The 16030-nt window shown below is 36.5% G+C and overlaps 3 protein-coding genes and 1 non-coding gene across 4 annotated transcripts; 2 read left to right on the top strand and 2 right to left on the bottom strand.

Moving 5' to 3' along the window:
* The first annotated feature begins 460 nt into the window (after window positions 1-460).
* On the top strand, window positions 461-2891 carry LOC111280383 (pentatricopeptide repeat-containing protein At3g49240, mitochondrial-like). The gene has a single exon (XM_022867733.2). It carries the CDS (start codon window positions 553-555, stop codon window positions 2509-2511), a length of 1959 nt encoding a protein of 652 aa, XP_022723468.2. The 5' UTR covers window positions 461-552; the 3' UTR covers window positions 2512-2891.
* Window positions 2892-4054: 1163 nt separating this feature from the next.
* LOC111280392 (E3 ubiquitin-protein ligase SINAT5-like) lies at window positions 4055-6911 on the bottom strand. The gene is made up of 3 exons (XM_022867743.2): window positions 6367-6911; window positions 4894-5280; window positions 4055-4585 (listed from the first exon to the last, which is right to left on the bottom strand). Exons 1-3 carry the CDS (start codon window positions 6631-6633, stop codon window positions 4223-4225), a joined length of 1017 nt encoding a protein of 338 aa, XP_022723478.1. The 5' UTR covers window positions 6634-6911; the 3' UTR covers window positions 4055-4222.
* A 1367-nt stretch (window positions 6912-8278) lies between these two features.
* LOC111280357 (CLP protease regulatory subunit CLPX1, mitochondrial-like) lies at window positions 8279-14767 on the bottom strand. The gene is made up of 15 exons (XM_022867659.2): window positions 13958-14767; window positions 13625-13686; window positions 12962-13062; window positions 12528-12607; window positions 11867-11917; window positions 11440-11514; window positions 11289-11366; window positions 11001-11057; window positions 10690-10760; window positions 10488-10587; window positions 10285-10389; window positions 9876-9938; window positions 9638-9760; window positions 8625-8780; window positions 8279-8540 (listed from the first exon to the last, which is right to left on the bottom strand). Exons 1-15 carry the CDS (start codon window positions 14552-14554, stop codon window positions 8469-8471), a joined length of 1791 nt encoding a protein of 596 aa, XP_022723394.2. The 5' UTR covers window positions 14555-14767; the 3' UTR covers window positions 8279-8468.
* Window positions 14768-15828: 1061 nt separating this feature from the next.
* TRNAQ-CUG (transfer RNA glutamine (anticodon CUG)) lies at window positions 15829-15900 on the top strand. Its single transcript has one exon. It is a non-coding gene; the product is annotated as a tRNA-Gln (tRNA).
* Window positions 15901-16030: the final 130 nt, after the last annotated feature.

Raw genomic sequence — 16030 nt, 5'->3', positions numbered from 1 at the left:
ATAATTTTGTACGGATAAAAAATGAAAATTTCATCTTGATAGTTACATCATTTTTAAATCTTATAAAATTTCAGAACATGAAACAAAATAACAAACTATTCTTCCATTTGAATTTAACCTGATGATGGCTCATATTGACATAAGCAAATTTTATTATACATTATAAATATTAATTGCTCCTTCTCTTTGTAGAGTCGAAGTTGTCAAATGTGAATTAGGGTCATGATACATACGTTCCATTCACTTAAAAAAAAAAAAACCACCTTTTTTTTTTTTTGAATTACACATGAAGGAAAAGAAAATATTAAATAGTTGGGCCAGTTTTAGGTGAAAGTGTTGGACTACAAATGTGGCCCAAACACTTCCTAAGACAACATTAATCCAGTATTGATTAGTCATCATCAGTTTACAACTAGAATATCCAGTCTATCGCCAATCGCCGGCCCATCCCTTAAACCCTCGGCAGAACCCTATCAAAATTATCCCCACAGTCCCACCACTCTAACCCTACCGATCAACAAAACCAAAACCTTTCCTTTCGACCTCACCAAAATGGCTCTTTCCAAACCCACCTTCCTCACCCACCTCAAAACCCTAGCCAAACCCCACCACCGGTCACCTCCCTCTTTCATTACACTCCGCTGCCTCTCGTTTAATACCCCAGAAGAAGCCGCCGCCGAACGCCGTCGCCGCAAGCGCCGCCTCCGCATTGAGCCCCCACTTTCCTCTGCCCAACGCTCTCAACAACAGGCTCAGCAGATGTCCCCACCAAAACCAATCCAAAACCCTAACGCCCCTAAAGTCCCTGAACCCGTCACTGTGCTCACTGGCAACCGCCTCAACCTCCACAACAAGATCTTAAAACTCATCCGCGAAAACGACCTCGATGAGGCTGCTCTATACACGCGCCACTCTGTCTACTCCAATTGCCGCCCCGCAATTTACACTGTTAACGCCGTCTTAAACGCCCAGCTCCGCCAATCGAAATACGCCGATCTCCTCTCCCTACACCGCTTCATAACCCTAGCCGGAATTGCCCCCAATGTGATTACCCACAATCTTATTTTCCAAACTTATCTTGATTGTAAAAAACCCGATACTGCCCTCGAACATTACAAGCAGTTTACCAATGAGTCCCCGGTGAATCCTTCTCCTACTACTTATAGGATTTTAGCGAAAGGGCTGGTGGATAATGGGAAATTGGAGAAGGCTTTGGAAATGAAGGAGGAGATGGCGGAGAAAGGTTTGGCTCCTGACCCTGTTGTTTATAGTTATTTGATGTTGGGTTGTGCCAGGAGTGGGGATTCAGATGGGATTTTTAAGCTTTTTGAGGAGTTAAAAGAGAAGAAAGACGGGGTTTTGGAAGATGGGGTGGTTTATGGGAGTTTAATGAAAGGGTATTTCATGAGGGGAATGGATAAGGAAGCTATGGAGTGTTATGAAGAAACTTGTGGAGATAATTCAAAGGTTAAAATGAGTGCTGTTGCTTATAATTATGTTCTCGATGCTTTAAGTAAGAACGGGAAGTTTGATGAGGCTTTAAGGTTGTTTGATAGGATGAAAAATGAGCACAGTCCTCCTAGGAGATTCGCCGTAAATTTGGGAAGCTTTAATGTGATTGCTGATGGCTATTGCGCAGAAGGTAAGTTTAAGGAAGCCATGGAGGTTTTTAGGTTAATGGGTGATTATAGGTGTAGTCCGGATACTTTGTCATTTAACAATTTGATTGATCAATTCTGTCAAAATGGACTGTTGGCTGAAGCTGAGGAGCTATATGGCGATATGGGTGATAAGGGAGTTAGCCCTGATGAGTATACTTATGTTTTGCTGATGGATGCTTGCTTTAAAATGAAGAGGATTGATGATGGGGCTTCTTATTTTAGAAAGATGGTGGAGTTGGGTTTGAGGCCAAACTTGGCTGTTTATAATAGATTGGTTGATGAATTGGTTAAAGTGGGAAAGGTGGAGGAGGCGAAATCCTTTTATGATACAATGGTGAAGAAGCTTAAAATGAATGATGCAAGCTATAAGTTTATGATGAAAGCACTTAGTGATGTGGGGAAGTTGGATGAGGTGCTGAAAATGGTTGATGAGATGTTGGATGATGAAAGCGCTGATTTTAGCGAGGAGTTGCAAGAGTTTGTTAAAGATGAATTAAGAAAGGTAGGGAGAGAAGATGATTTGACAAAGCTTATGGAGGAGAAAGAGAGACTGAAGGCTGAAGCTAAGGCTAGAGAAATTGAGGCTGCGGAAGCAGCCAAGAGAAGTGCAAAAGCTGCTGTCTCTTCTTTACTTCCATCTAAGTTGTTTGGGAACAAAGATGAATCTCAGTCTACTATGGCCAGTGAAAGCACCATTGACTCTTCCTCTGGAGGTGAAGCGCCAGTGCAAGACGGGAGTCAAGGGCCTGTAGAGGAAGCTACTGTTATAGAATCTGTTGCTGTTGATACAAATTCAACGAGTGAAGCTACTGTTGCCGATTCTAATGCTGTGGATACAAAGCCATTCTGATTAAACATGGTGTAAAAGTGATGTTGCAAAAGAGAGCAGGTAATAGCTCAATGGTTTTGGAAGGAGGACTTGATTTAATATGCTTGTCTAATCAATTTATCTGTAATTAGGGAATATTGAAAAATAATCTCTAATTATTGGTGGGAATGCTAGTTGAATAATTATTGCAGCAAATGGCACAAGTTTTTCGGAGTTTTGTAGCTCATGTGTTGAGCTCCCTTCTTTCAGTGCTGGAATAGTGGTGGCATAGCTTGTATTTAATGGTAGCTTTTGAGCCTCCGAAGATTCTTCTTTTGTTTTCATTTATTTTGGCTAACAAGCAGAAAAACTGAAGATGGAATCGTATTTGGCCTGGTAAAGCAAGTTTCATTTCTACAGAATTCTTTTCTTTTTTTGAAGTAGTCTAGTCTATACCCAATCTCTGGTTAACTTGTACTGCGAAATTATATAGTTTTTGACCAGCTAGGGACTTGGACAGTTGGATATGCTTTCAATTTCATTGCACCTCTTTACCCAACCGATGAGTTTGGGACACTGTCTCTGCAGTCTACACTGAAAGTCGGGCACAAGCGTCAACTCTACGTAGCCAATACTGTGTGCCCCCAGGTAGAGCTTCTTTCCAAGTTCTCATTCCCTGGTTCTAAAGCATCCTTGCAACTCCTTTTTTTCTTCCTCTTGCTCTGCCCCTTTTCTTCATCGTTATCCTCCTCCACCCAGGACCATATATCTGCAATATATAGATGATATATATATATATATATATATATATATTCTTTCAATATAACATTATAAATAAAAGTGAAAAATAGGACTTTCACTTTTCTTGTCAGTGTAATCTGCCCAGAATCTAGCTCAGGATTGCTGGAAAGGATCAGAGGAAGCAATTGAGACTTGCCATTCCAAACTACATGATATGAATTACTTGCAGATGAACTTTCCATCATGAATCAAAAAAGTGATTTCCTTATGAATTGGGTTTTATTTCTAAAAAGGTTGCGGGCTTTCATTGAATAGATTGTCTTCCTTGGGCCAGCCTTATCAGCCAAGCAATTCTTACTCTAATAACGAAAGGGCTACACCATTAATTTAGCAGCGGCACTTTGTTGCCCATTTGTTAATTTTGGCTTCAAGGTCTCATTGCTTATGTTTAAACTCCTAAAAGTTCATTGTTCATGAAAATTACGAAATTAAATGGCCCACTGCGAAGTCCATTAATCGACAATTGCTACTTTGTATGAAGTAGAATCTTTTGCTCGAAGTGAACTTGTCAAGTAGAAAGACGAGAAGCAATGAAGCAAAGTTAAGATACTTGGGGGCTGCAAAGAAGGTGGCTTGATGTTTTCAATGGTAAACGAGGGGCAAGGACAGGATGGTTTATACCACCCGATGGTTTTGCAGCAATAAATGGATTTGATAGTAGTCAAAGTTTGGCCTCATCACTTTTATCTTGCCACATTTGTCTCAAGCTGGCACATTTTTGTGACATCACAATGCATATTCTATTCGAGCATCAGTTAAGGGTCATATTTTTGCAAACAGAAGGTTAGAGAAGAAAATATGCTTATTAAGCATTTCATACAAGCTGAAAACTTCTCAAGCCTTTTAAAAATTTCCATCCATTACAACATACCATAAAGGGTTGGCAGAGGTAGAACACACAGTGGCAAGCGTTCAAAACAAATCAAGAAAAAAGTTATAAAAATCAATTCTCTCAACTACATAAGTTTGGTATGCACACACCAGAGTCTGGATTTTGTTGTTCCTTCCATATCCTTCCTGTAACCCTCAGCTTTAGCTCCTTCCTATCCCCACCAGAGAAGAAAAGTGCCATGTTACGTTGGATAATTAGACCATCATGGCTGTCCCTGACTTTCCGGTGACTATCACGGATGCTTCGTGGGGTACCTTCCCATATAAGTTTCCGGCCATTTGCACCAACCTCAAGGCTGTAGCTATAGTTCCTAGCCTCCACCTCATCACCCATGAAACGGAGAAATGCCATGTAGACAGGGGCCACGCCCAGCTGGAAGGCTTCAAAGTGAAGGCAGAAATACTGACCAAAACAATGGAATACCTGACAAAAGAGCAGACAAGCCAGCAGATTGAGGCTCATACTAGGAAGATTATTACAAACCAGAGAATTTTATTTCTAGGCAAAAATAATGTTTCGTTTCTTTTTTTTTTTTTTTTTCTTTTTTGTGGCAGAAAGAAGTAATGCAGTTTTCTTCAGCTTGTTGAAATCTGCCCCATTGTATTCATCCCCCAAATAACTCATCAAAAGATGGCATGGCTGAACGATAGGGCACTTCTTATTATCATTTTAAAACATAGTGGGCCGCTTTGGAAAATAGTAAATGCTATATAAAAAATTATAAAACTTACTGTTAGCATCCAAGTGGCATTTTCTACTTCACGGGGGTTGGATTTCACATAACGATGGTTAAATGTGAAGCCACTGTGCATGTCCACCTTGTGGTCATCCCTCAGATGGGCAACCAGGAAAGGAATATCCCCAACAACAGAACACTCTGAACCAGCATATGGACAATTGTATGGTCTGTAGTTGCAAATTCCCTCATGCTTGAGTTTGCTGTAATAGGGAAATATTTCTGGGCATCCCAAATTGTGGTATTTGCAAGGCAATTCAAGGGACTCTGCCACCTTCTCCAATGCTAAACATCTAATATCACCAAGTTCCTGTCTACAAGTGGGGCACCGGTTGTGTACTCTTGTTTTACATGTAGAACAAAGTGTATGTCCATTGTGGCACTGCAAAAAGCTGTAGTGTTAAAGAGAGCAGCAATTTGTCCTCTAAATGAATATTTAGAGATCTCAATGTCTAGTACAACATCTCTCCTATATAAAAGCAAGTAAAAACAGAACATCTCAAATTATCCCGATATTTCTTATCTCTCTATTTGCTAGAGAATAACAATTAACAAGCACACTTTCAAATCTGAAAAAATCCTCTGTCAATCTGAAAATGTTCCAATTCGAAAGGATTCTCAATATGAAAAAGTAATCAACTAACCTTTTTAGAGTGGAACTTACAGTTGTTTCTGGCTATCTATTTTGATGAAGATTTCAGGGAAGAACTTAAATTATCCCAAAATTTTTTCCCCTGAAAACTAAACTATCCAAGTTTTCCCCCAAAAACTTGAATCAAGTGCATTAGGAATTGGATTACTACACTGTCAATGCAGTACTTAAGGGAAATTAGCATTCCAAAATCTAAGAATCACCTCTATCAAACTCAAACATGCAATCTAACAGGCTTTTCTCACAAAAAATATAAGCCAAAGACTTTGAGCTTCTAAAAAGTGACTCTGTATTAGCAGCAGATCAATCTAATAATGGCTAAATACAGTCTAAGTCACAATCCTTTATCTATATCTATTGCATCATAAGTACTACTTCATCTTTCCTTTCTAGGCATCACCACAAAGTTCTCAAATTTCAATTTTACAAACATGCTGATAACAAATTCATAACACTAATGAAGAACTCGAATTGCTACCACAGAATTGCTAAAGTAATATGTAAAAAAAAAAAAAATCATAATTCATGTTAAAATTGAAAAGAAACCACAACAAAAACAATCACAAATCAATATAATTAATAACTAGGCTTAAAAAAACCTAAACTTAAATCCAACCAAGAAACAATCATAAATCAATATCTTTCATAGCAACAAAAAGTAACGAAATCCCATTCAAATGCACAGCAAATCTATTCGAACGCATCGACCAATCAAATTCAACCAAATCAACAACAAATAGCAAAATTTAAAACAACAAAAAGGACAAAAGCCCCAAAATTACAGTACACAAAAGTAGAATGAAATTGAAGACAGACCTGATGGATTGGTGGGTACATAGAATTGGTACAAACAGGGCATTCTAACAATTCATGGACGCTGGTAGCTGGAGCGATCGCTGTAGGACCCACAATATGGTTGATGGTATTAGCATTGTTGGTGTTGTTGGTGCCATTGTGAGGCTTTGACGATGAGAATTGATGGTGGCCATGGTGAGGGTGTGGATGGTGCAGATTATGGTGATGGATCTCATCCTCGTCCATTCCATCTGTGGATGACACACACTCAATACTATCCAACTCCATTCACACACAACACCACCCGAGATCTAAGATTCTATTATTTATTTGAAACAGACCCAAAACTCCAAAGAAATTTACAAAATAAACCCCCACCCCAAATTTTCTTTTAAATTCTTTTTCTGATTCTCTTCTTCTTCCTCTTCTTCTCTCAAAATTTTCTCTTTCTTTTCCTTTTTCTCTTACTTTTTTTTCTTGAATTACAGATTACAGGAAGAAGAAGAGAAAGAGAAAAGATGATGAGAGAAGAAATTTGTAAGAGAAAAAATGGATTCCAAAGAACCAAACAGCCCCTCTTTTTCTCTCTTCTTAAAAAGAGGTTATTTTCCTCCTTGGCTGTCCCTTTTTTTTTTTTTTTTTTTTTAGTTTCTTGTTTTTTGTTTTGTGGGTAAGGCCTTTCTTTTTTCTTTCTTTATTTATTTTTTTACTACTTTCTCTCTGTTCCAATATTTCGGTGCACAGAGAGAGAGGGAGAGAAGGGGGTGATCGTTGAAATTAAAAAGTTCCAACGGTGGATGGAGAAAAATCAAACGGTTCTTATTGGGATAGGGCAATTATAGAGAAAAAATAACTAAAAAGGAAAAACAAGGGTAAGACAGACAGACACAGACACAACAAAGATTTTGGATTTTTGTTTTGGGGTTAAAAAACAGTGTTTAAGGATGTTTGAATTGAAGTAATGGAAACAAAGCAACAAGTCTTCATTTTCAGACAAACGTAATTATTAATTTGTTATGCTTTGACACTTTGGTCTTTGCAGCTATTAAGAAAGAAGAATCTATTGATTTTCTTATGTACCATAGAATCTTACAATGCGTATGGTAACTGCTAATAACAGTTGCAACTGATTTTTTTTTTCACCATTTTTAAAAGAAAAGCGGATAAAGTAATAATTATAAAAAAAAATGTTCACACAAATTAATTTAATTCATAAAGAGACTTTTTAATTAGTATTTGATTTGTAAGATATTTTAAGAAAAATATATACCATTGAAAGTCATTCAGAAATAATAAATTTGAACAAAATCTAAAAAAAACTCTGTAATTTTGTATAATAATAGATTTTAAATTATGATGTATTAATTGGTATATAAGATCAAACTTGGATTTTGATCCTGACTTAATTAGGAACTTAATTTCATAAATCTACCTGATAAAAACTCACTTTAAATTAGACATTTGATAAAGAGAGTAATAATGAGGTTGTTGTTAGTCGTGCTGAAAAGCCTAATTCTAAAAAGCTTTAATGACAAATTATGAGCTGGTGAAGGTTAAGGTGAAGGGTGCAATCAGAGTCTACACAAAGACTATGCCAACGTGCATGATTTAATCATATGCATACTTTTTATTACTGCAAATATAAAAGCATCTTCCAATTTCATTCACTCGCAACAATTAATATAAATATGTACTGATAAGCTTCATGATACATAAACCATTAATATATATACATACAATTTACTCCATACATCTTATTCATAAACAATTCAAACTCAACTCAATTATTGTCAAATCATCAAACAGACCGAATTCAAATATCTTGATGCATGGTAATTTGCAAATCTAATGAAATTTTAATATATGTTTTTATGTTTTTATTCTAATATTATCCATTAGTACTTGAAAATGTAGCGGCTCATACAACAATGAATTTTTCAATCACTAATATCATTGATATAAATGAACCGAAATCAATCAAAATATCCATTTGGGGGGTTGGGGTTGGTTGCTGCTACTAGCTAAGTGGAATTAAAACTGCATGTTTTGCGTAAAATGGTAGTAATTGTATGTATAATCTATTATGTACAATTAAGTTACATTGTACAGGTTCATCACAATGATCACATGATGGCAACAACTGAAGGAAGCTCTGTTTCAACCTCGGGCTCCCCATCGGTTCCCTCTACGGTTGTCTGCAACACATAGTTTTGAATATTAGCTTAGCTACTGATCTAAATGCAAAGTCACGTAAATGATATTGGCCAAGTCATACACACCTCCAAGTCCTTCAATTTTTGTTGTGAAATGTAACGGTCCAATGCACCTTTACCATAAAGAATCTTCGCTCCATTTCCATGGCCTTCAGATCCAACGGCCTCCTCATCAACTACTACTGCATCTATTACATCATCACCAGTCCGAACATCTGGTATCTGCAAGCAGAGATTAAAGAAAATCCATGAAATTAAAGTTGCATGGCATCTAAAAGCAATTCGTTAAAACAAGTAACTTAAGAGTGACCGAAAGGAATAGAAATTCAATCTAACTCAATGATATCTTGTTCTAAATTCAATCTAGTCAAAGGTTCACGTTTGTTTAACCCCACAAACCGATAGTTTAGTGAAACTTTCTGCTGCATTTCACAAGATCTCCAAATGCATATGCTCGTGAAAGCATCGAGCTCAGTAAAACATGCCACTGGGTTTTAGATGGCAAAGAAATTCAGAAGGGGGTAGGAGCTGGATTGGAGAGAGACAAAGGTCACATTAAACAGTTATGGTCCCACCAGAGTGGGGCCCATAGAGGGATGAACTGGAAATGGTCCTTACAGTCAGAGCACTTGTCATAGTAGTGCTCAAGTTCATATAAGGCCAACGGGAGCCAAATAAATGCCAAATAAGATAGTTCTAACCATACATAGCACATTTCTCTAGATGGTAGGGTCTGTGGCGAGAGATACAGAGAAGTCCGATTAAGAAAGGCAATCTCAGTTCTAATCAGGGAAATTTAGAATATAATTCCAATCATGGCCACAGTTTTGATAGCCACCAAAATTTCCTAATGTTTAATCTGTGACATACCTTGGGGAAAGCAACGGATTTATGCATTCAGAAATTGTGGAATAGCGCATAGTCATGTAATAAACAGGCCATATCAAGCATAAATCAACTTTGAATAACTTTTTTCACTTAATTACCAAATCCACTAAAATTGGTTTCCAGATAGAATACCGGCAATCTATGGTCTTAATAGCTGGTGACAAAAATCAGAGTAGCACAACACAGCATACCTCATACATGGCATCCATCAAGATACTCTCCAAGATGGATCTTAAGCCCCGGGCCCCTGTATTTTTAGATATTGCTTTTCTGGCAATTAACTTCAAAGCATTTTCTGTGATATGCAGTTTGACCTGAAGGAAAGAAGATCAAAGTGAAATCAATTGCTGCACATAACGGCAGGCAAATTAAATGTACTGAATACAAATGGAATTAGCATTTCAAAGTAGGGACATATAAAGAACTTACGCCATTCATTTGGAACATCTTTTTGTACTGCTTGCCTAGGGCATTTTTTGGCTCTGTTAGGACCTAAAAAAGTATTGGTGCCAGTAATAGTCACATATGATGCTGAATTAAACAATCATATCACTTGTGCAAGAAAGGAAACTTCAAAGACCATAATTAAGTGGATAAATTGCATAGACTATTAATTTTCCATTAAATTTTTTTAAGATCATTTGTAGAGATAAAAGATAAGGTAAGACAAGTACACTTTTCATTCATGAAACCTAATAAAAGAATTCAAAACTGTGACTGCAATACTGTCAACAATCACTTCCTGCCATTCTTCACCATCCCTTAATAACCTAGTAAAATATTATTAGCAAAAAATAGTTTGCAGACTAGACAGCAAGAAACAAAGTAAAACATTCACCTGAATAAGTTGTTCTTCAGTTAGAGCCAATAAGCTGACAAGAACCGGGAATCGTCCAACAAATTCTGGTATCAAACCATATGCAATGAGATCACTACTTTCAACCTGCCAAACACAAGTGGTTCATATAGAATGTGAGTATCTAAGCTTTTATGTCTAAGCTATTTAAGAATTAATCATCTTGAATGCTATAGAGCACTTACAGTCTCCATTAAAGATGATGCCACAGAAGCATTTGTAACACCACCTGCTCTCATGTTTGCACGCACTGGGGCTCCAAAACCAATAGAAGAATCTTGACGTCTGAAATGCATTCAAGAAAGTTTAAATTGACGTTGGGTAAAAAACTAGCTGTATGTTAAAAAGTATTGGACACAAATAGTGTAATTTCTATGTTGGTATAACCTTTCTGAGATTGTTTTCTCTATGTCAATAAAGGCACCCCCGCATATGAAGAGTATCTCCTTTGTGTCAATCTGCGAAAAAAGTACAAAAAGAAAATCAACAATAACAAAGTGGTCCCCAATAGAGGGGGAAATGAGCACAAAAATGCAAAACCCAGCAAAGTCAGAGCCATAAAAATTTTGCTATGATGAAGTCCTGATCAAATCTTGAAAAAAATGCACAGCAACATATTTATCCATCTGCTTGACATAGTAAATAATGTAACTAGGTAAACACCCAATAAACAATGTTACAACTCAGACTGTGTATACCTGAATATTTTCACCTCTAGGATGCTTTCTAGCTCCCTTCTCAGGAACATTAACAATCTGGATCATCAAAAAATGCTCCATGGATCAGGATAGTGAATCACTTAATTAAATCAACCTGACTAAATACTAATTACAATTAGTGAATAGTCAGCTTATGAATACGATTTGCAATTTCATCTGATCTGGAGTTTGATCCATAACCAGAGACAATAATCCTAATATCTGGTGCCAAGCTTCTAATTCTCATTTACAATATAACATTTCCACAGTTAGGAACCATGCACTTACTGTTCCCTCTAGCATCTTTAGTAATGCCTGCTGAACACCCTCCCCAGACACATCCCTGCTAATGTTAAGGCTCTCAGCCTGCATAGCAAGAAGAGATGAATAAAAAGCAATAAAAAATAAACAGAATTTTGCAAAGAAGAAGGAAAGGAACCTTTTTGGTAATCTTATCAACTTCGTCAATGTAAACAATGCCCTGCTGTGCAGCTGCAACATTATAGTCAGCAACCTGAAAAGGTGTACAAAAGAAAATTCATAAAGGGGTTATTAATCAACAACAGACATAAGAGTACAACCCCAAAAAATTTCTCATGAGATAAAAGAAGTCCCATTTACATTATGCTGGCCTAACAGCAATTGACTTTGATATGCCAATAAAATTTTTCACTTTTACTAATGCTACTTGAAAGTTTATCATATGAAGACCTATCCAATTCAAAGTTTATATTCTTCCATAAATAATAAAGCTAACTTCGGTAGAGATAGGAAATGCATGCCATTAAAAAGTATTGTGAAATGAACAAAGAGTTGCAATTGAGAACTTTTAATTCATGCAGAGTACAAAAGGCTCTTGAATTTACCACGAGGAGCTTGTATAATATAGATTCAACATCTTCACCAACATACCCTGCCTGCACATAGCATATGAAGGACACAACTGAGTTCCGAGCAAAATGTATGTAAATAACCAAATTTCAAACGAAGAGGCATAATCAATGATGAAATGTTTTATAAAACAAATGAAGAATAACAACAATGAATTATATAAAAACATATATTCACTCTTAATTTCATCAAATAGAAAATGCCAAAGAAATTCAATTTATTATCATTGTCAATAGCTGATGTCTAGCAAAGAGATACCCCTGGAGGGGGAACATTAACAGAGCATCAAACTCTGATATTAAAAAGTACTCCACAAAGACCCTTAGGCTGGGGTGGGGGAAGACAATGCAATTGAAGGGAAACTCTATATGCTCCATTGAGCAATTTGATCATCTTTTTTAACTAAGTTTAATAAAATGATGCTCTATAAACACTTGTAGAATCACATCAGAAAAATTGAAAACAAAACAAATTCCATGACCTATTAAGGTTATTACAATTAATTAAACAGGACTAAGTTGTTTATTGCAGAGCTAATTAAATGAAAATGAAAAGCACCAGAAGAGGAAATAAATTCATTTAAGAAGGAAATTAGCAAAGACATATAAACACAACAATCAAGAGTAAGTGGCTTGCCTGAGTCAAGGTAGTTGCATCTGCAATAACGAAAGGAACATTCACAAAGCGAGCCAAGGTTTTGGCAAGTAATGTTTTCCCTGTCCTTGAAACGATGTCAAAAGGGAACAAGTGAGACTAGTAACAGAAAATAGAGAAAATTATATTCAGGTAAAAATTGAAACTACCAAAGATAATCTAGAATTGGCTGGAAAACAAGAAAAAGATAACAACTTAAAAATAACGAGCAAAAGTGGAGGTCAATGAATCCTCATATCTTGATTTAAATGATTAATTAAAACGAAGAGGAAGACATAGTGATACATTAAGAAAACTGCAACTCAATCAAAGAAAATCTATCTTGAAATGAACCTAGGAGAAATAGTTAACAATCACAAAGCAGAAATATAGAAGTAGAATGCTGAGTTTTCGCACCAAGTACGATGAAAAATTACCTGAGCCTGTTGGCCCCATTAAAAGAATGTTACTTTTCTCCAGTTCCACCGTATCATCATCTAGTACATCTGCTATATTGCTACCTGAATCTCCTGCAGGCCTAGCTTACCAAAGAAACATGTTAACAACAGATATTCCCCTTAAAAAACAAAGTAACACAGCAGCACATGCAAAGACAGAGACACACGTACATCTGCACGCTACAAGAAAAGACAGCTACTACCTTTCGAAAGCTGAAGTTGTAATTCAAAGATATCCTTGCCATGCTCAAATTCACTAAAAAAATACTGGTATTACAACTGGCAGTCACAACTAACAAGAATAGACCATATCTAAGGATCTTCAATATGCTAAAAGTTTATGTCTATTGCTTTGACATTTTCCTTTCCTTTTCTTTTCTTCTTCTTTTTTTTTTTTTTTTTATCTAAATATTTCAAACATTCTAAATATTTCATCTTATTATGTGAAATTTAATGTTTTTTAGACATATGCAAAGCTGCGTGTCTGACAATTAACTACCTCAACCATCTATATCATTACAAATTTGTGTCTAAGAATTAACTACTTCTACCATCTATATCATTACAAATTTATAAGTTTAGCAATGAAAAGAAGGAAACAAATTAAACAACAACTGCATATCTTGTAGGTACTAAACTAACCGTTTCTGTAATGACTCATGGTAGATTCTCATATAGTGGTTGTAAACTGCCACTGATAGAAACTGCATTCATGGTATAACATTAGACCAGAAAACAAAATGTAGAAGGATGTTTACATCCTATGTAACTTCAAGAACTGTTATTATTCAATTTTTACCGCCTCATTAATGAAAACACACCCCACAAGTGGTATGGTGTATTAGCAATCAAAGCAGTTTGTAATTTCTAAATACTTTAATTACTTTCAATAGCCCAAACTAATGGCCATTTTCAGTTGAAATGGCGTATAATAATAATTCATAAATAAATAAATAAAACAATGATAACCAACACCTTTTTTGCCCTCTCCTGCCCAATCACAAACCTGTCCAATCCTTTACAAATCTCTTTGGGTGTGGGAAAATTATGCCCCAAATTAGATCCCCCCCAACAACCATCCTTTGAACCCAGCCCAAACCCGCCTCCAGAGCCCGGAGTTGCCCCTCCTCCTCCACCTCCACCTCCACCTCCACCAGCACCGCGGCCCACATTCACCCCACTAACCCGAATCGCAACCCCATCACCAGGTGGCTGCCAAACCTCCGGTGGGTCCCCATAAGAACTCAACACCGTATAATTAGCATAACTCAATTTCTCTCTCAATTCTACATCGAAATCCTTATTTAAACCGTGGGAATTCCTCCTAATATCCAAAAATTGGGAACCCTTTTCAACGAGTTCGCCGCGAAGCGAGAGGGGCTTGAAAGAAGTGAAGTAATAAGGAGTGTTGACAAAGTGGTCCTCCCATTTGGTACGGTTGGTGGTATAGTGAAAGGAGCTAGCCATGCGACCACAGTGCATGTAATTGGATAGAAAGTGCCTGAATTGAGAGACTGTTAAAGATGCTGTTTCGACGTAACGTTTGGATCTGATTGCAGCAGCTGCAGCCATGGGAAGAAGAAAGACAAGCAATTCAATGGAAATTTGGGGTAAAAAAGATGGTTGATTTTAAGGGTTCATAAGAAGGGTTCTTCAAGACAGAATCTTTTTAAAGGGGTTTGAGGATTTATGGGGTGAATTGAATTTGGTTTTTCTTGGATTTTGGGATTATCATGCACATGAGAGGGAATTTTTTGGTAGAAGGAGATAAATTGGGAAAGATGCAATGAAGAAGTGAAGAACGGACATGTTTTAAAGGATAGAAGATGAAAAAAAAAATCATAAAATATCTAATTACAGAAGAGGACAGACTAGTTTGGAGATACATTTCTTGACATTGGGGGTAAAAAGGGTAATCTGAAGTTGGAAAACGACGACATCTTAGAAATAAAAATGAAAAACAACATTTATCTTTTGTTGAAGATAACATTTAATCCTATAATTTTGGTAAAGAAGTTTTATTATAGGCTTGGCTTGAGATAACCTTGACCAATGCTGCAATCTGACAAAAATGGGCAAATTATTTAAAGTCTTATAAGAATTAGTTTGAATATTGCTTTGTAAATGGCTTCTTAAGCTTCGTTTTGCATTTATTAATGAATGGACAAAACTCTTTCTGGGGATATCTTCCGATATTTTGAATCATAATCGGATTTGGCAACCTTACATTTTGGTCCAAGCTTACAGACAAGGGGACTCTGATGCTAGGATCTATATATTTTGACATGATTTTTAAGATAGTAGCCAGAAAAGGTTGAAGTAAAGGAAGAAATAGATTGAAAGAAGTCAATGATTTTCTTGTCTTAATATGACGTTGACACACTAACCAAAGATAAAATTGCAGACAACAGCAAAGAAAAAGGATGAAAAAGATGGAAGACTGCAAAAATAGATGGTAATAATGTTCAAGAAACCTTCTCAGTTCTCACACAATCACACCAAATTGCATTACATGCATGTCTCCTGCAGCATCAAGAACAGACAAAAAAGAAGTTGCGTATTAAGTTGTGCAGAATGACTAAGGTGCCAGTGCCACATCTAAAGTAGCTGGTGACATCAAAATATGTACAGGTATATGCAAGCATGCAAGACAGACAGACAGGAGCACAGAGAAAGTACTCAAAAGGCATTCAAATCTAAAACAAATCTGAAAACAGCCAATATAAACATTACTAACCCAGAAGTCTTGGTAAGTGCTTGCTGGTAAGTAGATATGGTTAGCTGCAGCACCCCCCATTAGATTTTGTTGGCCATTTAATATAATGATAAAATTTTAGTTGCCAACAGGTTCCATGGTCTAGCGGTTAGGACATTGGACTCTGAATCCAGTAACCCGAGTTCAAATCTCGGTGGAACCTACGACTATCTCTTTTGCTCGTTCCTGTTTTCTACTACTTGGGATTAGAATTTTGTTCCAAATTAGGATTCAATAATGATTTACAAAGGATTGGGATATATGTCATCAAGTTCATCAATATCTTTGGACAT

The sequence above is a fragment of the Durio zibethinus genome, chromosome 17, assembly GCF_047325235.1.
Source record: "Durio zibethinus cultivar Kanyao isolate XHJ-2024 chromosome 17, ASM4732523v1, whole genome shotgun sequence".
NCBI classification, from domain to species: domain Eukaryota; kingdom Viridiplantae; phylum Streptophyta; class Magnoliopsida; order Malvales; family Malvaceae; genus Durio; species Durio zibethinus.
The sequence above is the reverse complement of the archived record's forward strand: the minus strand, read 5'-3'. Positions and strand labels throughout refer to the sequence as shown.